We start from the raw sequence: 25,102 nt of genomic DNA on the forward strand, positions 1-25,102 counted from the left end.
ACGCAGGGAGCTGGATGGGAAGTGGGGCCACCAGGATTAGAACCAGCACCCATATGGGATCCTGATGTGTTCAAGGCAAGGACTTTAGCTGCTATGCTACCACGCCAGGCCGCAGGAACTTCTTTAAGTACCATTGTATTATCCCTCTCCGACCACTTTCCCCTGTCAAGTGACACAATTAGTAAACTTCACTTTACTGGTCAAATATGATACTTGAGTATTTGTTCAAAAAGTCCAAACAACTCCTAACAGAAACACAAGGCATTTTACAAAAGTTAAAAAATGGTCAGACTCCTTCTAACCACGCGCAAGCACGTTCTGGCAGGAAACAGCAGAAAGATCAAAAGGGCTCTGGAGGAACTACTACAGCCAAGAGATGGACTGGTAATAATCTAACCAGAATTACAAATTCTCATTTTCTCTCCCTGATTCTGTTTAAATGAGAGGGTGAGAAATAGCTATAGCAATCAAAGTAGGAATCACTCTGATAAAAGAATATATTTCCTGAAGACCCATGTTTTTGCATTGTTAAGATCAAAACACTGGGGCCTGGCATGGTAGCCGAGTGGCTAAAGTCCTCGCCTTGCATGAACTGGGATCTGACAGGGGAACCAGTTTGTATCCTGGCTCCACTTTCCTTCCAGCTCCCTGCTTGTGGCCTGGGAAAGCAGTCAAGAATGACCCCAAAGCCTTGGGACCCTGTACCCATAGGCAAGATTCAGAAGAAGTTCCTGGCTTCAGATTAGCTCAACTCCAGCTGTTGTGGCCACTTGAGGAGTGAACCAGCAGATGAAAGATTTTTCTTTCTCTTCTGCTCTATGTAAATCTGACTTTCCAATATAAATAAATACATCTTTAAATAACATCAGATCATGAATTTGTTCTATGCCAGAAAGATGCTATCAATCAGTTTATTTTAAAGCCAGGGAGAGGGAGGGAGGGAAGCAGAAACAGAAATTTTCTAATGTCCCATAGGGACTTTTGAGTCCAATACAGAGATGTCCGGATTCTGATGTGGATGAAAGAAATAGCGAGTATGCCTTTCCTTTAGCTTTGCAGGTGTCATTTTTTCTGCAGCCATAAAACAAGCTCATAAAGATGAACATCTTTTTTATTATGAAAACTGCTGTTACATGACAGCCTACATTCCGAAACAGTGTGTAACAAACACTTAGTTTGATTATAAAGTAGAGCTGAAACCATGATCCCTTCACAAACATGATGAATGTCTGCCGAGTCACTTCACAGAGATCAGGACCCGTGTCCGCTCAGCACGGTGTGGTGCCTAGCTGAGCCAAGCCGAGCTGAGCGAGAGCACCTATGTTATCTGGAACAGCTACTGGCGTTACTGGTACAGTGTAAACCAAGCAGTTAAAACAGGGCACGTTTAAAACAAATACACACAAAAAAGCCAAACTCTAAAATGTGGAGGTGCAATGCTTTTGAGATGTGGTAGCCAGAGCTGGCTTCGTCAGCCTGCAGGCGCGAGGTCCTCAGGCTCCTGCTGGAAGGCCACTGATGGCAGCCCTTGCACACGGACTCCTGAGCTCCCCCGGCAGCTGCCACTCAGTTTTTAGATTCCAGTGTATTCACTGTGTGTAGCACAGGGAGGAAAGTGAAGCCTCAATTCCTATGTTCTTTTTCACAGGAGACAGATGCCCACGACTTGAATGCATTCCACGGTTGGGGGTCAGGCTGGGAAGGTAGCTGTTGCTTAGACCCTCTTCCATTTAAATACCGTTGTGGAAAAGCTTAGAAAAAGTTAAAACTGCAGTTCACAAGTTCTTCTGTCCCCTTCCTCAGCAAAGCAGGATGCACACATGACACGTTGGGATTCAGGAAGGCAGAGTGTGGCCACTGTGAGTTCAAGTATAGGCTGGTCCTTGCAAAGGGCTCTGGGGTCACTGCAGATGGGTTCAGGCAAATCAGGAACTCAAAATACTCATCAATTGTTTAATGGAAGAAGTGAAGCTGGTAACTTTCCTTCTAACTCTGTGGAGCCGACATTTGCTGTTGCTTTCTCCAAATGCCAGGTGGCGTTATATTCTGGGAACTTACACGCGCCAAAGACTGGTTTAAATGGACTTCTACCTTCTTTTTCAATCCTTCCTTTTAAACCATATAGTCTTTTCTTCCCCCGCCCCCTGCGCTGTGGGCTCTGATTATTAGTAAGGCTCAGAAATGACAACCAAAACATCACAATGTCCTTTCCAAGTTCCACACTGTTCTTTGCTACAGCCAGAAGATGCCAGATGGTGCTATAGCACTCTGCAGTGGATAATCCGGATCTCAAGCTGTTGTGTGGCCTAGTTAAGCTTCTCACGCTGGATCTGGTAGTAACATGCCTGAGAAAAAGTTCAAAACAAGTTCAAGTTTATACTTAAGGGAATTGCATAAACAACAACACACGTGGAACCAGAGAAAGCCCACCCCTCATTAGTACCGAGGCCCAACAAATCCACTTGCCTTCACCACTCCCTGCTCTCTTCTAGTACTGGGCTCTCTCTCTGGGATGGCTACCTTTTTTTTGCCTCACTGTGTAATAAGCATAGATAAAATATTGTGCATTTTCCCACCAAGTCTCAAAGAAAATCCACCTCTTTTATTTGCTGCCTGATGTAATGTTTTCAGTACTTAAATTCCTTTAATTCACATCTTTCCTCCAAAATTACTAATGAGGTAGTCAATACTTTGCCTCACCTTGCATTAAATAATTCTTCTCTTTTTCTTTCATTTTTGATGTTTTTTTTTTATGTGAAATTTTCATTGTAATCCTGCCTATAAAGGGGTAATACCTTTTGTTTAATTATCTGACTGTTCCCATAACAATCACCATACTTTGTTGGCTCAACTATTGTGATTTTGACAGTGTGTTACTAAGTGGCAGAGTGGGCATATTCTTGCTCTCCCCATGCAATTCCTCCAAGGTGGAAAGTGGAAATGACCCCCAGACCGGAGAAACTTGTTGGCAACCTTTTGCTTACAATAAGCACAGGACAAGGCAAAGAGGACTTACAAATTGCCTTAATGTGTTTTACCTTTATTCTAATAGTTTTTGCTGTGGGTTGCACTGTGGACAGTAACTAGCTTTACATAAGTATAAGCCTTTGAAGCAATCTGAAAGGCCAACTGACAGGCCAAGTTAAGACAGTAAAGCACAACTGACTCAGCCAGCTTTTTTTGCTGCACTACCAGAGGTGGGGGACAACCAATTTGCAGGCCATGCAAGACACACAGAATAACTGGGTCTGGCCCCACCACAGGAAGAACTCAATAAATCTTTGAATCTAAAATTCAATATATTTAGAGCAGGCTCATTTTTAAGGTGACATTATTGCATGGAGAGTAATATAAATATGCAAATGAGCACTGGCAGAAGTAAAGGCCTCCCCACCCATTTGAACTGTCACCCATGTGTACTCTAAAGGCACATACCATGTGCAATGAACTCTTGCATAGACGGAAGTGATTCATGGCAGCGCACACGGAAGAAAAGGAAGAACAGATTTTAAGATGAAAACTTATGAGGCGATGCCTGAGCTCACCTTCAGAGTGGTGAACATGATGCCCTGCTCTCCATGCTGAAGGTAGGGGTCCATCAGGTCCTCGATGAGGTGGACCTCGGAGCCCAAGTTCCTGATCCTGCCCCGAAGAGAAACAAGACATGCTCACCTGGGCATACGGCTGCTTTTATGGGATAGGGGAACAGTGAACAGCTCACGGAGAAGAGCAGTGCCACAACGGAATGGGTCCACAGAAGTGGGGGTTTTTTTTTTTCTAGCGGGAGAGGACAATCCCCTCATTGGTTTAGAAAAGCAAAGGGCAGACTCCTTGAGATGATGATTCACTACAAAGGACATCAGAGAGGGCGGCTCACCTGGCCCGCAGCACCACATACAAGAAAACAGGGAACAAGTCATCCATGGACCACAGGAAGTCCTCCTGGAGGGAAGCCAGGACACTCTGAGAGATCTCCTCAAATGTCTGCTGGATGACCTTGAGTTTGTCTGATGGGGTGAATGTCGTGCTATCATTGAAAAAGACGTGAAAGGTTATCCTCACATGGCTTCTTATTGAACTAATTTCTTATTCCTTGCTGACAACCCCCACTCCTGGGACCCTCATGCCTTGTAGTGGACTCCTGGGGTACTACAGCAAGACTGGAAGACTACCTCAGTGAAGCCCTCCAGCCCGTCCGTCCTACACCTGCAGCGCACAGGATGGAGCTGGACATTGCATATTACTTTAAGTATCTGGGCAGAACTTTACTTGCATAATACATGCTCTTTTCTGAATGAGTTTGTTCATTTCCATTTGGCTAAAGACAGGGTTATACAGATAAAATGCTTAGATGGGTCCCCTCCCAGAGCACTTCTGAAAACACAAGGGGAGGGCAGTGCGCTGGAGCAGCTCCTTCAGCTGTCTTGCTGGCATCACGAATCAGAGTGCCAGCTGGAGTCACAAAACTGGCTTCCGAGCCAGTTATTCGCTTCCCTGCTAACACACCTGGGAAAGCATGTGAAGATGACTCAAGCACTTGGGCCCCTGCCACCCACCTGGGGGACCAGGATGGAGCTCCTGGTTCCTGGCCTCAGCGTGGCCAGCCCTGGCCATTGTGGTCATCTGAGGAGTGACCTAGAAGATGGGGATCTGTCTCTGCCTTTCAAATAAATAACTAAGTCTTTAAGAACAGCATTAAAAATGTGAAGGCAGGGCCGCTGGGAGGAAAGATAACCCAGATACCTCCAAGGAGCCTTTCTGCTGGTGCTGGGGGCTCTTAGAGCTTTGGCTGAGGCTAAGATCTTACTAATATCTTAATAGATTAACCTCTTGTGATTTGTGTGATTTTTCTACACCAGGGGATTACCTGATCTGCTGCAGACATTCTACTGCCGAGGCAAAACAAGCATCTTTTGTGGTTGGCAGAACCTGCAGAAAGAGCAGTCAGAGAGGAACACTGCCTTTTGTAAGAACAAGGAAAGCAACAACACAGACGCAGAGGGCTGGTCTTCAGGGCATAATTGACGCCAGCACAAGCTGCGGCTCAGCTGCCGGATCAAAACGGGAGCTGCTGCTATCAAACCCTTCACTCCAAAGGGAAGCAGAGTTGCCGAGGGGACAAAGCGCTACTATACCTTTTTACTCTCTCCAAGGACTGACAAAGTCGCTGGCCAAAATTTCCTGCAATGGAATCCATAAATTGTTCATGTAAATTGTGATATGCGGTAGATAAATCCTCATAAAAATAACACAGCTGAATGGGCTTCCCTGACCCCATTAAGCATAACTGTTCCACAGAGAAGCAAAATTTTAATAAACATCTCAGACACAATCTAAGAGTTCTGCCATATTCCTATGGGATTTCTCATTCTACATACATCTGCACCACAGAGCTAAGCAAATGTTGCCCAAAAAGGCTGGCTAGAAGGAGTTTCACCTCATTTTTATTATTAAGTTATTCTTCTAAAAAAAAAAAAAAAAAAAAAAAACGTACCTTCCAGTTAAGGCTTATTTACTTTTTTCTGATAGCATAACAACTAAGCAGTGGGGAAGGGGAGGTTAAGCTTTATCAGCACACAGGAAGGCAAGCACAACCAGCTAGCGTTCTCCTGAAACAAGGGGGAGGAACCTGTGTCTCCGCCAAAGCCCTTGGGATAACGCAACACTAGCCATGAGTCAAACAAAATCATCAACTTCAAAATTAGCCTGCGTTGGAAGATTGGATAAGAAAGCTTTGGTTCATCTACTCCATGGAATACTACTCAGCTATTAAAAAAAACAAAATGCAGTTCTTTGTGGCTAAATGGGCCCAACTGGAAACTATAATGCTAAGGGAAATGAGCGAATCCCAAAAGGTTAGATACCACATGTTTGCCTTGATTTAACTTGCAATTTTTGTTTGGTTGTTGGTTATTTTTTGAACCTGTCATTGACACTGTCTCAACCCAGATGTTTCGAAGAATGGAACTTGCATTATTTTTAACATATTGTTTACCCAATACTATGTCAATTAATTCCATAATGTTGTATATTGATACTGAGGTTTTGTTGGGGCTTTTAACTGACCAGATCTTTACTCTGTTAGCCCTATCTTCAGACTAGAGAAGGTCTCCCCAAGAGGCCACTGAACTTATCTGGACAATAAGACGCTGGACCTTATGCTAGATATGTGTTTGCAAGGAACGAATCTCAACTGAACTTGAACTGTGGTTATGCAACAAGGTGGAGGAATCCACCATGGGGGGAGGGGTATGGGAGGGGTGGGGGGAATCCCCAGTGCCTATAAAACTGTATCACATAATACAATGTTAACAACAATTAAAAAAAAAAAGATTAGCCTGCTTTGATTAATTGAATTTCAAGTCCCACTTGCAGTTGCCTTGGCAGGACCAGATCCAATGATTTCATGGGCTTCATCTGGCCCCACAGACTGGATGCTCCCCACATCTGTCCTTAATAGCAAGAAATAGTGTCTCATGATAAAAATAACACTTCTAACATTTCTAATTACAAAAGGTGCAGATGAGATGGCGGATGAGAAGGCAGAATACCCAAGATTAAATGTAACCTTTTTTTCTGTGGAGGAACATGAACATAAAATCTTTATTCTGCTTAAAATACAGCAATGTAATTTATACATATAAGAAATGTAAAACAGCAGGCAATACTGTGGCTCATGTTAAATTTATATTTAAACATAAAAAGCCCATTCAGAGGGACGGGCAGGTTTCATCTCAGTCTCCAGAATCCCAGCTGCACAGAACGTGAAACAGCACCACTTTGCTCAACAGGACAGGTGAGTCCGGCAAGGCAAGTCACACACAGAACGTGGTAACAAAGAGAGCCCCATTGCTCATCACACTGTCTGCATGCTAAATCTGATCACGTGGCTTTGTTCACCACCACCATGCTTACCTCTGCACCCCGAGGAAGCCCAGGAGGGCAATGTCTGGCTGCTTGTTTAGTCGCAGGACACACTCCCAATAAATGTCTTCCTCGCGGTCGTTATCCAAAGCATAGAGCATGAAGAGTGGCGGGTAGAGCCGGGGCAGCAGAACGGGCAGTACCAACCCAGAACTTGTGACCACGTACCTGCAAACGACCGGTGTGGGAGAGGAGGCCCAGGCACACTAAAGCTGAGCCCCGGATCAGACATAGTGCCTTGGCTTCTCAAAGTCAGAGATGCAGGGTGGGGTGGGAAATGACACTCTGCCTACAGAGGAAGCATGACTCTGGGGTTTTCCCTTCAGCCAACTGTGAAGCCTTTTCATCCATTCGACATCTAAGACCCACTTCGTATCCACCTCCCGGCGGCTCTTCCAGGTCAGCAGCATGCTGTCTGCTTGGCAGCTGCTTGACCCAGACCTCTTCCCTGCGGGTTTGGCTAGCATGGGTCACCTGTTCTAACTGAGCCTCTTTGGAAATAAACACACTGAGAGCTAGAGAAAACAACTTCTCCGTGGGACCTGGGATGAGATGCTCCTATTCTCACCCTCCTCCTTCACCTCCCTCTCTGCTCCCCAAAACTCCACTCACCCTGGCTCTGGTGACTCAGGTCTGGAGTCTGATCTCCCGGTGCAGAAGGATTTCCGTTCAGTAGGCAGAGGGGCTGAGAGAGGAATTGTGCTGCCCTCTTCAGGCAGCTCAGGGAATAAGAACCTGCGGAATCATAGAAAAATAGAATTAGACCCAACATGCCCCTGCAGTGGCTGCAGCAAGAATAAAAACCCATTCTCATGAGTTAACTCATTTAAGGATCAATACGAGAAAACTATACCAAACAGTGTTTTAGTTTCCTGAGACTCTTATCCTTCTTACAGGATAGAATTAACAATGTAGCAAATAGATAATATTACTCAATGATCCATGTGTTGCAGTCTCTTTCCTTCAAGCTATACTAAGAATGGAAACCTCTGATCTCTATTTACATGTATTTCTTACTGGAAACACTCACTTCAGGTCAATCTGCATTACCTGTGAGCAGAGGCCATTACTCTCAGAAGATAGGCAAACTACCTAAATGTCCGATATTAAGTTGCAGAATACTCAAACAAAGTAAAATTTAAAATTTCTACACAGGCCTAAGTTGCTGAAAATGAGCTCTTTGAATGTCCAGTGTTAATGTGTTGTGTTTAAATGCCCAGGGCTAAAGTGTTGAGAGCTTCTTTCCCCCTAGTCTTGCATTTTTACTGTAGATTTTACTCTGACTTCATATATGCTGTTGGGTTATTACAAATGTGTAGATTTACACTTAAATTTTAACCCTTTAAATGTGCCTTGCATCTTCTCTATTTTTGCACACCTTACACTCCCTCTGCCCTAACGGTTGGGATAACAAAGAGGTCAGGACATTCATGTTCATTATACACATCTAATGTCAGAGCTGAAACATGCCCAGCCCAGTGACCTTTCCACTTCTCCCTCAAACCCCAAAGCCATTCCAAATGTGTTTATCAATTCTGAAACTGAAAATGTAAGGATATTTTTGGGACAAATCTATAACCAGCTCAATATGGCATGTTGGCTTAAACCCAGTAAGAGATCTTGCAGCAAGATCAAACCAACTCAAATGTGCCAGCTACTTGGAACTGTCCCTTCCCCAAGATGCTAGCTAATTCCTTTAGCTGCCCTCTTCAAAGTCTCTGCTCTGACAGCCCCTTACTGGTCAGGTTTCCCTGACCTTCTAAAGCAATAGCATCTTACCTGCAGCTCCATCCTGTCACACTATCACCATCTAGCATACATTCTATCTGTTTGCTCTTTCCCTCACTGGAATGCACACCCCATGAAAGCACAGGCTGTTTGGTGTTTTGTTTTTTCTGGGGAGAGATGAGGTTTTGTTACTAGATAAACCCCTGTAGGGCTAGAATGGTGACTAGCACATGAACGTGTTGTCTTTATTGAACACATATGTATGATACTGTCGTCAAAGGACATGACTTTAAAACTCAAGCGTAACACCTTGCATTGAACATTGTGTACTCTGCTGTTACGTTTCAGAGATATGATTTTAACCTACAGATTAAACTAAAAAAAAAAAATTATATATTTCATACCAAAATTATAAAGAAACTTTTTTTTAAAAAAAAATCTTTAAAAAAAAAAGATCTATTTATGCAGAGAGAAGGAGAGACAGAAGAGAGAGAATCTTCCAACCACTGATTCGTTTCGCAAATGATTGCAACTGCTGGAGCTGGGCTAGTCCAAAGCCAAGAGCCAGGAACCTCCTCCCTTCAGGTTTCCCATGTGGGTAATCTGGACTCAAACCATCCTCTGCTGCTCTCGTAGGCCATAAGCAGAAAGCTGGATTGGAAGCAGAGCCTCCTAGGACTCGAACTGGTATCATATGGAATGCTGTGGCCATAGGTGGAGGCTTAGCCTGCTACATCAGCAACAATTGGGCCCAGAATTCAACACTTTAACCTCTGTTACACTTAATCAGTAAGAAAGTTACAGAAGGAAAAATCAAACAGTAACTAAGGTTCAGCTTTTTAAAGTTTAGGACAAAAGTATAAATTGGAGACATATTTTCATTAATGTCCAAGGATCAGTGACAGAAAATCATTTTCTGCATGAACATTTTCTGTGATGAAGAGGAACACTTATAATTACTCACAAAGTTTCAGTCTAGTTTCTGAGTGACGACAGCCAAGCATTTGCATAAGCAGTGGTCCACGGCTTGTGGATGCTGAGGAAGAGATCTCTTACCTCACCAGCTGGAAAATTCGCTTAAGGTAGGACTTGATCTCTTTCACAGCCTCTTGCAATAACCGGCGGTTGGCTCCCACACCCACGTAGGTCATTCTGTACACGGCGACCAGGGTCTCCACGAGCCTGCCCAGGGGGTGCAGAGGAGTGTCACAGGCCTGAGCAGGGGGAGGCAAGGAAGTCAGTCCATGTGCCTTAGCAGCAGACACAGCCAGTTGATTTGTGACTAATGATTTCATGAACGATATACATTTTTCAAAATTTCAGGAGTCAATGTTTCAGATCAGGAAAATTCAAATATAGTTGTTTAATGTTGCTGAGAATGTGTAGTCTACTTAAATCAAATGGAGTTGGAGTTCCTCATATTCTTAAAGAATTATTTTAACAATTTAGGAACACAGCTGCAAGAAGCACTGCAATGAGACACCATTCAAAGAAACATTATCATCTGCCTTAAAGTTCACAAAAATCATACAGAATGTGAAGGAAGCACTTCTGCTTCCTTGACTTCTCCCAATACTCCTTCCTGCGCACCCCCTACCCCTGCACCATCAATGTAAGTCGTATTTCCCATTGTTGTTCATCTTACAGGGTTAACAAAGCAAATGGTATTTTCAAGGGGTAAGGGCAGCCTGCTTTAATTTTACAATCTCCAATTTGCTAATATTCCTAACAAAAATCCATTTTAAACTGATCTTAACTCTCAAAAACCTCTTGACCCTATGAAACTTCCAAAGTTCCATCCTACAATGGAACAATCTTCATCCAGAACTGTGATCTTCTAAGAGGATTAACAACAACACCATCATCAACAACAAAGCGAAGGAAAACATTCAGCTCCAGGTTGACCTGAGTGATCTACTGGGACAGTTGCCTTACTGATTCAAAAGACCAATGTACCTTTATTGGCTTACCTTTATTAAATATTTCTTGATGTCCTCATATTTCTCCACGGAGAAGGCGCCAACATGCTGTGGAATGAATTCCAAACTCTCTAGTGTCTGCGTCTGTGAGCGACTTAGTATTTCAGGACTACAAAAAGGAAGAGGAAGCCTGTTACATTCTTTACTTCAAGAAAGCAAGGTAATTACAAATACATACACGACACAGTCACCAGCCAAGGATGGAGTGTGGCACCTGGCACAGAATGGGCCCAGATAAGCTCATACATGGTAACAGACTTGCTGTGAGGTGCCCAGTTTACGTGTCAATCTAAATCACAGTGCTAGAAAGTACTGTAAGAACGGCTTGAAGAAGAAACTGGTGACTAGAGAATGAAAGGACAAGAAGAACACATCAAAGGGCATGGGAAGAAAGGAAAATGAGCTCAGGAAGCAAGGACTTGACGAGGACACTCCACCATAGGTGAAGTGAAGCTTTGGACCAAGAGATGAAGATAAACACACACCAGTAACATTGAGCAGCAGAAATTTTTGTTAACTTTACACAACAACTGATTGGAAGTGTAAAACAGTATGTAACCATTACTACTATGTTGGGTTAAAAAAAAATGAGGTGTTTGTGGTAGCAACACAGTTCATATAAAAGTCTGTTCATTCTCACTTCTTAGAAATATCCTACAATAGTTAACCAAGGGCTAAAGTGTTAAGGCCTACGCTCACGAGCTACCAGAGTGCACTGATCATGAGCACCACATCCAGCAGACTCTAACTGAATCTGGAAGAGTTCACTTTCTCCATGGAAAGAACGAACAGAAGTAACAATCATGGATTTCATGAGTGAATACTATTATCTATTCATATTTATCTCAAATATAGGGGGAAAACACCTCTTTTCATATTTAGTTTTTAAAAACAAACAGAATTAGTAAAGGGACATTATGGTTTACTTGGTGTATTTGATTGGATGGAATCTAGACTAATCTCTCTTGAGCAGAATAACAACTGTTTGTCATACTTGACTGTGAGGCATTTAAAGTTCCTAAAATATTTCCCCAATTCTACAGTTTCTATGCAATTGTATGAGGCTTTAGTATATCAAAATTATTCCAAAATTAGGAATTTATTCAAAAAATCTGATAACATTCAGGAAATGAGAACACTGATTAAATGTTTAGAATAAATACTTATAGTCTGAAGAAACTCCTAACTGCTGAGTTTTTCTTTCCTCAATTCCTGAGTACTGGAAAGTCACTGATATATGTGAATGAAAGCCAGCACAGAACTGATTTGAAAAGCAAAGGTATGCAGTTACACATAAGATCGAAGTAAGCCCTCAGCTATCTTAACAATAAAGACATAACTCAAATAGACCATTATCTAGAATTATCTTTAAAGTTTTAGTTAAGAAATTTGCCTTCAAGGAGTAGTAAGATCTTTAGGGTGTAAACGTTAAGCAATGCTTATGGCAGCTCCAAGAAAAAGGAAATCTGGGGAAAGACAGATGACAGAAAAAAAAAAGAAAAGAAAAGAAAAAAGGAAAGTTGGTGAGAAGGAGAAAATAAGAAAGAGAGAAAATTACAACTGCAATGTTTCTTTTGCCATTTAAAAATGCTGTGCCACTTCCACCTGGCCTGCAAGGTTTCTTGTGGGAAATATGCGGTGATGAAAGTAACTCTCCCACGCCTTGCATCACTGTTTTTCAGCTTCTTTCAGGATGTACCATTGAATTTCAATGTAGTGCAGATACACACAAGTAACTCCATTTCTCTTTCCCAGGATGGGGTTTGCTCAGCTTTTTTTCTTTTTTATTAAATTTATTTTATTGAAAAGGCAGAGTTAAAAAGAGGAGGGGACAGAGAGGGAGTGAATTTCCATCCACTGGTTCACTCCCCAAATGACTGCAGGTGGTCAGAGCTGAAGTGATCTGATGCCAGGAACCTCGTCCAGGTCTCCCATGTGTGTGCAGGCACCAAGGACTTGAGCTTTCTTCCACTGCTGTCCCAGGCCATGACAAGAAGCTGGATTTAAAGTGGATCAGCCAGGATACAAACTGGTGCCCATGTGAGATGCTGGCATCATAGGAAGAGGCTTGGTCTACTACACCATGGAGCTGGGCCTCACGCTCAGATTCTTAAACCTTATAATTTCATGTCAACCACGATTTCTTAAAAAAATGTTCCACCCTACATACTTTTTCCTCTTTTTCTGTAAGTCTTACGATACAAACACAGATCTACAAGTTCTTTAGGTTGTATTCCTTTTTTTCATGCTTTTCCTTTCTGTTGTTTAGACTGATAACTTCTATTGACATATTTTGAAGTTCACCGACTTCCCATTGCTATCTACCTGCTGTTAAGTTCATAGAAAGCATTATTCCTGTTATTTTCAACTCTTAAATTTCAATTTGACTCTTCCTTATATCTTCTATTTCTGTCAGTTTAGCATCTGTTACAAGGGCATTTGAGATTGCTGATTTGAGCATTTTGATAGCTCCTATGAGCATCTCTGGCATTTCACCATTGATGTCTGTTGACCGTGTTCCTCCAAATGGGGTTTTTCAAGGCTCTTTGTTTGCTGAGTAATTTTCACTGATATCTTGAACATATTAAATATTATGCGACTTCTGGTCTTATATGCTTCCTATGCAAACCAGTGACATAGCAGGTCTGAGTTGTTATCTTCCGCAGACATTACTCTGAAAGCTGACCCTTGGCTGGTGCCTGGGAACTAAGCTTGCTGAAAGCTCCCTATGCTGATAGGAAACATCCCCTAACTGATAAGGATGCTTTGTTGCTTATAGATGGCATAAACAATGTGATTTATGGTGAACATCTGCTTTCCTTCTCAGCTGTGTTCTTTCTAAAATTTATTTTACTTATTTGAGAGGCAGAAAAACAGAGACAGAACTCCCACTTGCTGACTCCCACTCCCCAAAAAACCTGCAACAGCAAGGAAGGGGAAGGCTAGGGGGTAAAGCTTGGCGCCGGAAACAAATGAGGTTTCTATATGGATGGCAGGAAGCACAGTATTTGAGCCATTACCATTACTTCTCTGGGTTCATATTAGCAGGAAGCTGGAGTCATAAGCCAGGACCAGGAATCCAACCCAGGTACTGTAATGTGAGTATAGGTACCCCAAATAGTTTTAACTACTAAGCATGCTGGAGTGAGCCCAGAAATATCCTCCCAGAGCCTCTCTGTCTCCATTATCTTCCACATTCTCAAATGCCTCTTTTAGGTCTGTCAGCCAGAAACCACCCACATTAGGGCCAAGGGATAGGAAAGGACATTATGGCCAAAAAAGCAGTGGCTCAGCCTCTTGCACTTGAGCATCCAGTCAAGGGGAAAAGAGACGCCACTCCCTTTAAAGTTTTGGCTCTCGCAAGCTTCCAGTTCATGGCTGCTCTAGCCACAGCCATCACAGAAGTACCTGTAAGTAAGGGCATGCAGGAAGAGGGGAGAAGGCAGAGAAGAAAAATCAAGTGGATATTCTATTCTCAGCTCTCAGTTTTAGGAGTTCTTGTCTCACTCTTTGAGCCAGAATCACAGGAGGGTTTCTTCCAGAATTCTGTCGCCTGTCACAGTGGTTTCTTTCAGGCTTCGAACTACAGTGAATTAGTACGAAGAATATTAGAGCAAAAACCACATTGGTTTGGTGATATTTTACATTCAGGTGTTCTTCAATCCACCTACTAGCAATTTTGAGAGTTTACGAATAGCTGATCATGTGTTCTGTTCAGGTTTAATCGCTGAGCTCAATAGAAGACAAAGGAAGTGTGTTTTATTCCACCTGGTCCAGCAGCAGCAGAACATCATTAATGCTGACATTAAAACATATGTTTAAGTTAAACATAGTGAGCCTTGATGACTCACTGATTGTTTGTTTCATCTCCTTAACACGTGCTGGGCCAGGCAGGCCTTCACTCACCTGTCTCGATGTTGACGCCGACTGGTGGTCAAGGCCACAGCAATGTTTTCCCATGCTTTCCAAACCTCCCCTTGTCCAGGACTCTCACAGCCCAGCTGGTGCCAACATTCATTAAACACTGCTTTCCACTTCTCATCAGCCTGCACTGCCAGGTTGCCCAGTTTCCTGCTAATAGATCATTTAACTTTTCATTAACTAACTTTTGGGAAAAGTCACTCTGAAGAACAGAAACTTTCTAATATATAACTGAAGATATTTCTGTGACCAGAATCGCCTAGACTGATAGCAATTCTATTTTTAAAACAAGTGCAAATTTCAAAGAATGGTTTTTGGCACACTAACGATGACTGGATTCTAACATGTATTGGATTGTTTTAAGTATGAAGTACACTGGAATTGACTCCTCTGCTTTCTATATTTCCATAGAATTGATTTTGTAAAATTAATTGCTGTTAAAGCAGAACTTTCTGTACTTTGTACATCTCCTAATAGGAACTGTGACATGCATTACCTATTGGGTTCTAAAAATAAGAACAAACATGGTGCAGAAAATATATCAAAGAACACAGAACCTGAAATGCCACTAAAATATGAAAACAAGGCTACAACTGTCATCTGAAAGGGAAAATGGCAGGACAAAACGGGGACAAGCGTAACACACTCAAACGCTGTCTTTTCCTCCCATTTATGCAGACTGCACAATTCCACCTGGTATGCTTGGGTATCTAGGTTTGACCTTTACTTTTCAAAACCAAGAATGTAGAGATTCTACTGAAGAATGCTTTCATTTGGCTTGGTCACCTGCACCTTTAACACAGGATTACCCTCACACACAGAGCTTTTATTTCAAACATCCGGGCTCTAAGATCTATAATTTAAGCATGATGATAGATTTAGCTCTTCTCAGCAGTGTCAGCTGACAATTCAAGGAGGTTACACCTTGCTAAAACACACACACACACACACACACACACACACACACACATGCCTTAAAAACATAACTTTGCTTTTAAAATATTAACTAGACATGATAAAATCAACACAACTCAAAACATCCAATAATTCATCCAGAATTAGTGTCTATTACTCACAATACTTGTGGTCTGTCTTTATCACTCTCATAAAGACTAGGTTTGAAATAGGTTCCAGTGATTTTGATCCCAGATCCCCATTCTCCATTAAAATAACCTTCAATGTAATCTCCATGTGGCATGGTCAGGGTTCCCTGGGTAAAGTTGGAAATAAAAAAAAAAATACAGAGTTTGAGCTTTTTTTTCAAACGAAAAACTCAGAGAAAATATATTGTTAATGTTTCCTTTTGAACTTGCTATTTCCTTTAAAAAGCAGACAAAAAACATGTGTACATGCATGTCCCAAAAAGAATGTATGAAAAAAATTCATGCATAAAATTAAAAAAAATATATTAGAAAAACTACCATATGAAGCTAGGAAAAGAACAAACTAAATACAAGCCAAAGAAGAAATATTACACTACAATTAGAGCAGAAATCAGTAAGACAGAAACAAAATTTTGAGAGAAAAAAAAAAATGATTCCAAAAGACGTGTCGTTGGATATACCTTTACAATTTGATACTAGATTTTCTACCTTTGCCAATACCTATAATGCCATAATACACTTGGCAGAATGTTGGACTGTGACTTTTGCTGAGATACTACTGTAATAATATGGGGGTTTTGGAGAATGGGAGAGGAGGAAAAGAAAAGGGAGGGGAAACTCCCTATATCTACAAAACCATACTATAGAAAATAATTTTTAAAATTTCAAAAAAGAAAAGACATATAAAACTGACAGATTTTTAATGAGACAGAGCAAAACTTTTTTTTTTCCAAGAGAAGCTGTACATTTACAAAACCAAGAGTGAAATAAGATATTGTTGCCATCCACACAGCAAAGGTTAGAAGGTGTTATGACTTGAATGTGGGTCCTCTCCCAAGTTCATGTTGCAACCTATTGTGTTGGTATTAAGAGGTGGGGCTTTTGAGGAAAGTGACTCAATCACAGATGATTAAGACACTGAATGCAGTGCCTCAATCTCTGACTTCCCAGCTCCACAAGAGGAAATAAATTTCCTGGCTTTGGTATTTTGTTAAAGTAGCACTAAGAAGCAAATACGAAGAAAACAATTTTATGCCAACAAATCGTGTAATTTTAAATAAAACAGAAGAAATTGTTAGGAATCATATATTACCAAAACTGATTCAAGAAGAAGTGGAAAATCCAAATAAATGGAACTAGGAATTTAAAATCTTCTCCCAAAGTAATTCTCAGGGGCCTGGTGAGTTCTCACAAACATTCCTAGAAGAAACAACAAGGCTCCCAAACTCTCAAAAAGCTAAGGAGGGGGAACCCCTTCCCCGGTCATGCAGTGAGGACATGTCACCCTGCAGTGAAAGGGCCAGGTGTAAGCAGCCCCACGGAAGAGACCACAGGGCCGCTTCCATCTCCATGAAAGGTCCAGGCGAGGCACTTCCAAAGGGTGGGACAGTCCATAAGTGGTCGCAAGAGTAACTGTGAGTGGGTAGGAGAACTCTTCCCGGGGATAGAAATATTCTATAACTGGATTAAAGTGCTGGTTGTAAAACTCTACACATTTATTGAAAATCACTGAAATGGACACATTAAACTGGTGAATTTTTATGGTATCTAAATAAGCTTTTATAAAGTAAAAACAAACAAACGAACAAACAAACGAACAAACAAACTAACAACAAACCAAGGACTAAAGTAGAGGAGACAAGGAAGAAAGCTGGTTTCCAACCTTTCCATTGAGAGTCCAATCATCAGAGAATTCTCCCTCATAGATGGTATCATCTTCAGAAAGTAAGACCCCATTTCCCTGTGATACAAAACAAAACAGAAATTCCTGAAGCTACATGCAATCTTAGAAGGAAACAAATAAGTAAGAAGGTAGAATGTTAATAAACATTTATTTCAGAAGTTAAGGACACATGAGCTTCCCAAAGTCGGGAATAACCGCCCGCAGACACTCCACTCACCATCATCTTATTAAGATGGAAGTTGCCTTCATAGTATAGTCCAAACTGGGTAACCACCACACCATTCCCTTGACAGACATCATCTTGCCACATTCCCATATACTTCTCCCCCCTGCACAGAAATGAAAAGAAAAACTAAGAGGGGAAACAACAATTACTACCTGGAGTGCCCAGGCATCAGCTCAAGGCTGAAACTGGCTCCATTTTTCTGGCTAAAACAGTTCACTCTAGCTCTTCAGCCACAGGACAATATGACAGCAAAAGATTATTCCTCAGAGTAATGATCTCTCCAGAATTTAGTGCAGTAAATATTTCCATAACAACCTTAAAGTACAGACTTTTTTCAAATGCCAAGAACTCAACTCTAAATAATTTCAATAGCAATTTAACAGGCAGAATAAATCTGCGTACAATTTTATTCTTACCACCAAATTTGCCTAAATTATGGGTGGGCGTTTGGCATAGAGGTGCTTCGAGCACCCTCATTCCATATCAGCTCTAGCTCTACGCTGCTAGCTTCCTGCTAATGCAACCCAGGGAAGTAACAGGTGATGGTTCAAGAAGTTGGGTCTCTGCTACCCATGTGGGAGACCCACATGGAGTTTCTGGCCCGAGGAAACTGAGTAACGAATCAGCGGATGAGAGCACTCTCATCTTTCTTGCCTTGCAATAAAAAAAAGAAAAATGAAAAATTACTGTCAAGTTTTGCTACATAAAAGAGAAAAAGGAATGGGGCTTGTCATAAGAGAAGGCTTATTTTTCACCTATTTAAGCCCAGAAAAATCTTACTAATCTCCACTAAGAGGATAAGATAGGTAAAAATAACTTGTAAAGTAATCATAGAATTTAGTAGCAACATCAAACATTTTCTTAAATTCCACATTATGAAAACTGTGGTGTTCAGAAACATGAAGGAACTACATTCCTCCCAAGGTGTAGATAACTAGTCTTGCTATCTGGGTTGCTGGCATAAACACATTGGTTCCTACGTACCTTCCATTCTCATCTTCCAGTAAGTGTATTACAGGTATGTCTTTATATAATAAAGATTTAGCACCTTCACTGAGACAATAAAGCTTTAAGTGTTTGATATTTGAAGGAAAATGGTTCCGAGGCTAATTTTGAATGCAGATTTCATAAAGAAATAATGTAATGCTGGCTCCACAAGAAAACGGATGAAAAGATATCTAACAACTTTGTTCCTTATGAAATTTTTTTCTAATACTGTCAAATTAAGTTGTCCGGTCTTCAAATAATTATCATGTTTAAGAATATTATCCTCTGTCACAAGAAACTGAGATTAGAAACAGAATGCTATACCTGGTGATATCATCAAAGACACCATATCCGGCTTTCTTATCCATCACCCACTGGCCAATGAACATACTAGGAGAAGAGGAAGTCAATTTTCCACTTCGTAGGAGACCATGACCATGACGCATATTATCTTGAAAACAGCCTTCAAACACTTCACCAGAGGCATAACTGTGGTTGCAAAGAATGGATAAGGATCACACGCATATCAAATTTTGTGCTCAGTTCCACATGGTTTAGGAAATCTGAAACAATACTCAAGTCTCAAGGGCAACTATATTTATCTATTTCAAGGGACTTTGCAATAAAAATAAACAAATTTTTTTTTAAAATCTCTCTTTTCAATTACTGAGGGTCAGGTAAAGACATCACAGGTGGTATTTCACATTAACATGGACCAAAAAAGCATGTTTCATCTCTTATGGGAAAACATAATAATAAGTTATTAATGAGAATGAAGAATTAAAAGTGTTGTCCAAATTAGAGTTGAATAGTAAAAACAAAAATGTTACACACAGGACATGCAGGACACTCATAAAAGTCATGGTATATATAAGTAACAAGAACTAAATTTAGTAACCTCGTATTCTTACCATGTGATACATGAGAAGTTGGTCTTTAAGTAAAGACCTTATTCAGAATTTCAGACATTAGAAAAGTAATAAAATTTACTCCTTGGAAATTCTGACTCTACAGACATTTAGGCACACGGGTTCTTCAAGAAAGCAACACAAGGCACAGCCACTGGCCTAGTGACTAAGATATCTCTTAGGAAGCCTGTATCCTATGTCAGAGTGTTTTGGTTCAAGTCCTAGCTCCATCCCACCTTTCTGTCAATATGTACCCTGGACACAGTAGATGGTGGCTCAGGTACTTGGGTCCCCACTACCAACATGAGAGATGCAGAGTTCCGAGTGCCTAGCTTTGGGCTGTTTCGAGGAGTGAACCAGCAGGTGGAAGATCTCTCTCTCTCTCTCTATGCCTTCTCAAATAAATAAAAACTTACAGATATTTTTAGGTGGTATTAAACAAGAAAAAGTAGCACCAGTTTAGCAAGCTTTCAGTTGTTATTACCTGTAGACTCCTTGACCACACATTTTTCCTTCTTTCCAATAACCCACATAATGGTCTTCTTTGTTCAGAGCCTTGTGTGGTATTTTGTACTCACCATACCTACCAAGAAAAGCAAAAAAATCACCAGGAGCTGCATTTATGACACCTTAATCTTCTGTATGCATAGATCAGCAAGCATTTTAAGAGGGAGGGCAGAGGGCAAAGAGTCTTGATTTTAACTGTACCTAACTACCTAAGCTGGCTGGCCAGTCTCAGGCACACACAACATCAACCCAAATGCTGAGAGATTAGATGTTTATCTCATGTCCAGTGAAAACAGAAGGCCTATGTCCTGGGCCTATCTCTGTTACTAATGAGATGCATCACTTTGGATAACTCTAGGTATCCAGCTCCCTTATCTGAAAGAGGTTAAAGTAAGATTATCTAAAATTCTAAAAACAGATTAAAAGACATCCAAGAAACATACATTATCACATATGCACACAAAATCACCTATTCAGTTTATACAATATATTACTACACAATGTATACAAATACATTGTTTACAAACAACATGGATACTAATATATTACAAGTATATAAATATATTACAAATATACAATTATACAGTATATGCAAAATAAAAATTTTTACATGACACAAAATATTCATCAAACAAGTTTCTCATTTGATTATCTTTAGCATCAGTAAATAGGGTTAGCTTACTCAAAATAATGTCATCAAAACACCCACTGGGATAACAGATCATTAAGAGGGTTTCCCCTTTAACATATCCTAGAAATTCTGGATAATCTTAAACTACTGAAAGGAGAATTTCTCTAAGTGTTTTCAGTAAAGGGAGCAACATTGTCTCAAAAGCCTCCTCATAATAGCGTCCAGGGCCTCACGACTGATAAGCAGACTTTAGAAAGCAGTCCCAGGCTGGTACAGCACATTAGGCTAAGGCCTGTAATGTCAGCATATCATATGAGCTCTGGAGGCCCAGCTGCTCCACTTCCAATACAGCTCCCTGATAATGAGCCTGGGAAAGCAACAGAAAATGACCAGAGAGCTGAGCCCCTGCCACACACGGGAAACCTGGAGAAAGCTCCTGGTTCCTGGCTTTGGCTTGGCATGACCTGGTCCAGCCCTTGGGGAGTGAACACTAGTAAAATCAATTGATATCTCTCCTCATCTCATTACTCTTTCAAATAAATAAATAAATCCTTAAAAATAAGTAAACAAGTAAAAGCAGTCCACTGCAACAGCTGGAAGGCTATGTGAGTTTGGCGTCCAATAGTAATCAGAGTGAATAACTCACTGTGGCAAATCAGTAGTTGCACCCTAGTCTCCAGTTTTCTCCTGCTCACACAACTGCAGTAGAAGTCCAAATGCACTAGATGCATTTCTCAACAAACAAAATCAAAACCTACATTTGTCTGGAAAAGAGCTCTGAACATAAACCAATGTGATTTGACACCAAACTCCAACGTAGTCTCATACATTTTATACAATTCTCTTACCCATCTTCCAAGCCATTCCTGAACATGCCAGTATAGATCTTTCCATCAGGCCACTTCAAGACACCTCTGTAGTGCATGAGCAAAGAAGAGATGAAGTCAATGAAAGTCTCAGACAACTGACACTCTTCCGTATCAACTGCCAGCCTCATCCCTGGTGGGGACCTTAAACATTTTTACCTGCCATGAGGTTTCCCCGAAAGCCAACGTCCATTATAAGTGGCATCCTTCAGGCGAGGGTCCTTGTAGAACGTGTACTTGGCACTACGTGAAATGGGCGGTTCTTGCCACTGAACACCACTGCCCCCTCCATAAGGCGGAAGATCAGATGTCCCCCTCAAGGCCTGGTCCACAGCTTGGCTGATCGCCCGCAGCCACTTTGTCTAAACGGCAGTGATTCATCAGGCAGGGCTTACATCCCAGCTTTCCCTGGGGTGAACAATTTTTCTGTCTCCTAATGTTTTGCTTATTAGTTATTCTTATTAATGTTTATTATTATTTAACACTGGACTGGCATACACTGTCAAATGGTAAAACCAAGCCATATTTTTAAAAAATACTAAAGTCTTGATTTAATGAAACTATATCAAAACTATAAGCCAACAATAACTACTTTTACTTTTTTTTACTAATAAAAAAAGGCAGAAATAGCAAAACCAAAGAACAAACAAAAATACCACAATGGACCAACCTTTTCCTGGGGTGTTGATGAAATGAGAGTGAACTGTTCTTCAGGTGTAGTTATCTTTATGCCATTCCTAAACATTCACAAAGATAAACATAGATATGACAATTGGTCACAACTCATTTAAGAGATACATGCCAGGATTTGGGTTTCACAACAGGGGAAAAGGTATTAAATTTCCCTGTTCTATGTTGAACATTGGGGCTGCAAGTGGCAGACAGATATATTCTAGACCCTACCATAATCTGTCAGTCTTCCCAACAGGCCATTTTACTATGGATTGCGTTAGAAGGTGAGCCTCAATATGCAGAACGCAGAGGCAAACTTCCCAAGCCCTCCTGTTTTTGAAAAAGCAACCCGGGAGAGGGATGGAGGGAACTGAGGCTTGGGGCAGGGAGAGGGAATACACTTACACACCACCAGCTTCTTCAGAAAGTGGCTCCACCCACAGTGTGGCCAGAGGGAAAACATGGTGCGTGGAGAACTGGAAGAGAGAACACAGAGGCATGTCTGCCAAGCCTCAAGTACACCTCAGGGTCTATGCCGGCATCCCCCCTTAGATCATTAGCCCACGGGGTCCCTGCAGTCTCTGCCTCATAACCTCCTAGCGACGTTTAAGCTCATGAGGGTACTGCCATCTCAGCCACATGGTTCCCCTAACCCTGAGGGCCTTGCCATGTCTGCTGCAGGGACCATAGCACATGGCTAACACACATTCAAGAGGCAGAAACTAAAGTCCACACCACAGATGCAAGCTGCAGTTGAACACTTTCTCTCATGCCATAGTTTCGGCACAATCACATGAGTTGACAGTGCAAAGACAGGCAGTGTACTCCTGTTTCCCCTCCCAAGGCCTCCTTTAGGGACAGGCATCCAGCCCACCTGGGCATGCACCAGGGCATCATTGAAGAGAATGAACCAATTCACAGAAAACCTTCCTGCGTGTTGCAGAGACAGGGCTCGGTTACTGCTCTCACACAGCAGCCGTCGCTCTGGCTTCCTCAAGGAATCCTACGGTGAAAAATAATGTCTCTGAGCAACAATCAAAAACAATCTTCACACGCAAACAGAAGATGAAATAGCCATGAATCACATTCACAGGAATTTGGTGCTAAATTGAGATGGATCCAAACACTTCACCAAATTAGAGCTCAAGGTAGGAACAAATTAAGTGAGGAAAGTGACCAGGCCTTCAGAGAGCATCCCTGGAAATGGGAAAGATAAAGATATATTTACAGTACCACTGCTGTGGTCCTTTGACATGCTGGGAGAGGAACTGTTAAGCATTATTATGAGATAAAAAATGAGAAACAGAGAAAACCACGGCAAAAATGAAGGCCCGCAGCAGGGATCTTATCACCTGGCTGACATGCATTCATAAACCAAAAATTAAAAGCCATACCCCAGAGGCAAGCTGGAGCTGAACACTTTCCTTTATGCCACAGGAACCAGATCACACAAGTTAACGGTACAAAGTGATTTGGTACTAGGCTGCCAACGGCCCCTCCCCTGCCTCAGGGCTTACCGTCATCTTTCCCGGGAAGGTCTTCCAGAAGCCCAGCGTGTATTCTGCTTCCTTCCTTCTCCTGCCGAGATGGAGAGCAAGAGACTCATAACAAGAACTGGAGTCCTGCAGTTTCTGATATTCTGGAGATGTCTGGAGGGCCAATAATTGAGGGGAGGAAAAGAAAAAAAAAGAACATAAAACCATTGTCTGGCATCTGCTAGGCTCAGTGTGAGCTTTCCTACACGGTAGGAAAGGTACAGAGAAAACTCAGCCCAGAATGGAAGAGCTACACTAAAAGGGCCTAGGAAAAGGGAAGATTTGTTTCAGAGAAACTCGCCTACTCACAGGCACATGTAGGGAAAGAACCCAGGGAGGGTTTGGGGAGGCAGACAACATTGTGGGGATTGGGAAGCAGAGCCACCTAGCATGCAGGAAGGGTGCTCTCAAAGCTCTGCTTTGGCCTCAGGATCCCTTGATCTGGCTTGTGTGCATTATATTTACTGATATTTATCACATCAGGAAACAGGAAAACATTTCAAAACCTTTACTAGTCAAAGTAACGTTCAGTTAAAACCATATTTTCCAAACCAAAATAATTCAATGAAAAAAAAAAAAAGGAGTACAGGCCCACATTTTCTTCAAATCTTTTTCCAAACCTGGCTTAAAAGAGGGCAGCAAGAATGGGTGTTGGGCATAGCAGTGGAGTTACTGCTTGAGATGCCTGCGTATCTGTTTGCCTGCTTTTCTGAGTTCCAGCTCCTCTGCTTCCAAGCCAGTTTCTGCTACTACTGAGCGCCCTGGGAGACAGCAGATGGAGGCTCAAGTGTTTGTATTCGCACCATCCAAATGAGAGACCCACACTGAGTTCTGGGCTCCTGGCCTCTATCTGTTATAAATGTTTGGAAATAAATCAGCACATTTATTTTTTTGCTTCTAGTTTTCTTTGCTTCTCTGCCTTAACAACAATAACAATAAAAATTTTAAAACTAGCAAATCTGCATTTCATGAGTTATGAAATGCCACTTAATTAGAATAACTGTCTACAAAAAGTTTCATGGAAATGTGTTATGAAAAAAATCCATCAATTTCAAATTTATGCACTAAAATAGACTTATTTTTTTTAGTATATGTGCTGCTGAAGCGAGCACTAAAATAAACTTATTTTTAAATGCACTATTTTTCCACAAACTTTTCAAAATACTCCCTCGTTAAACAGAAGTTTTCCAAAAGGTAGCCACAGTGAGAAATCTGAAACCACAGCCTTACACTTGTTGTTTTCTGTTCTACTAAAACCCACTGGTTTCCTCTGCACATTGAACAGATCTTTTACCATACATGATTTTGTAACAATGTAGACTCCATATTTGGAAGACATTGGCTGACTGAACTAAGCAGATCTTCTAAATGTTGGTGCTTATGTCTACAGCCATACCATCCTGAACGCGCTTGACTCAACTAAATGTTGGT

General features: G+C 41.5%; 1 protein-coding gene across 2 annotated transcripts in view; it reads right to left on the reverse strand.

Annotated features, from left to right (window-relative positions):
• Nucleotides 1–1,093: 1,093 nt before the first annotated feature.
• Nucleotides 1,094–25,102, reverse strand: part of LOC121159406 (alsin) — a 56,261-nt gene continuing 32,252 nt past the window's right edge. The window contains exons 13-33 of one of the 2 annotated variants that reach the window (XM_040984449.1): nucleotides 23,654–23,785; nucleotides 23,011–23,139; nucleotides 22,542–22,612; nucleotides 22,135–22,201; nucleotides 21,624–21,826; nucleotides 21,447–21,512; nucleotides 19,945–20,043; nucleotides 18,877–19,041; nucleotides 17,557–17,668; nucleotides 17,319–17,396; nucleotides 15,629–15,762; nucleotides 14,538–14,702; nucleotides 10,623–10,740; nucleotides 9,709–9,866; nucleotides 7,537–7,659; nucleotides 6,916–7,092; nucleotides 5,136–5,181; nucleotides 4,868–4,929; nucleotides 3,878–4,027; nucleotides 3,546–3,642; nucleotides 1,094–2,345 (exon numbers count right to left, since the gene is read on the reverse strand). In XM_040984449.1, coding sequence (XP_040840383.1) covers nucleotides 2,307–2,345; nucleotides 3,546–3,642; nucleotides 3,878–4,027; nucleotides 4,868–4,929; nucleotides 5,136–5,181; nucleotides 6,916–7,092; nucleotides 7,537–7,659; nucleotides 9,709–9,866; nucleotides 10,623–10,740; nucleotides 14,538–14,702; nucleotides 15,629–15,762; nucleotides 17,319–17,396; nucleotides 17,557–17,668; nucleotides 18,877–19,041; nucleotides 19,945–20,043; nucleotides 21,447–21,512; nucleotides 21,624–21,826; nucleotides 22,135–22,201; nucleotides 22,542–22,612; nucleotides 23,011–23,139; nucleotides 23,654–23,785 — 2,391 coding nt within the window. In that variant the 3' untranslated portion in view covers nucleotides 1,094–2,306. Of the gene's footprint in view, nucleotides 2,346–3,545; nucleotides 3,643–3,877; nucleotides 4,028–4,867; nucleotides 4,930–5,135; nucleotides 5,182–6,915; nucleotides 7,093–7,536; nucleotides 7,660–9,708; nucleotides 9,867–10,622; nucleotides 10,741–14,537; nucleotides 14,706–15,628; nucleotides 15,763–17,318; nucleotides 17,397–17,556; nucleotides 17,669–18,876; nucleotides 19,042–19,944; nucleotides 20,044–21,446; nucleotides 21,513–21,623; nucleotides 21,827–22,134; nucleotides 22,202–22,541; nucleotides 22,613–23,010; nucleotides 23,140–23,653; nucleotides 23,786–25,102 lie in introns of both variants that reach the window. The other variant, XM_040984448.1, reaches the window with a different exon arrangement.

The sequence above is a fragment of the Ochotona curzoniae genome, unplaced genomic scaffold (assembly GCF_017591425.1).
Source record: "Ochotona curzoniae isolate NIBS_2020 unplaced genomic scaffold, NIBS_Ocur_1.0 contig_4148, whole genome shotgun sequence".
Classification (NCBI taxonomy): Eukaryota; Metazoa; Chordata; class Mammalia; order Lagomorpha; family Ochotonidae; genus Ochotona; species Ochotona curzoniae.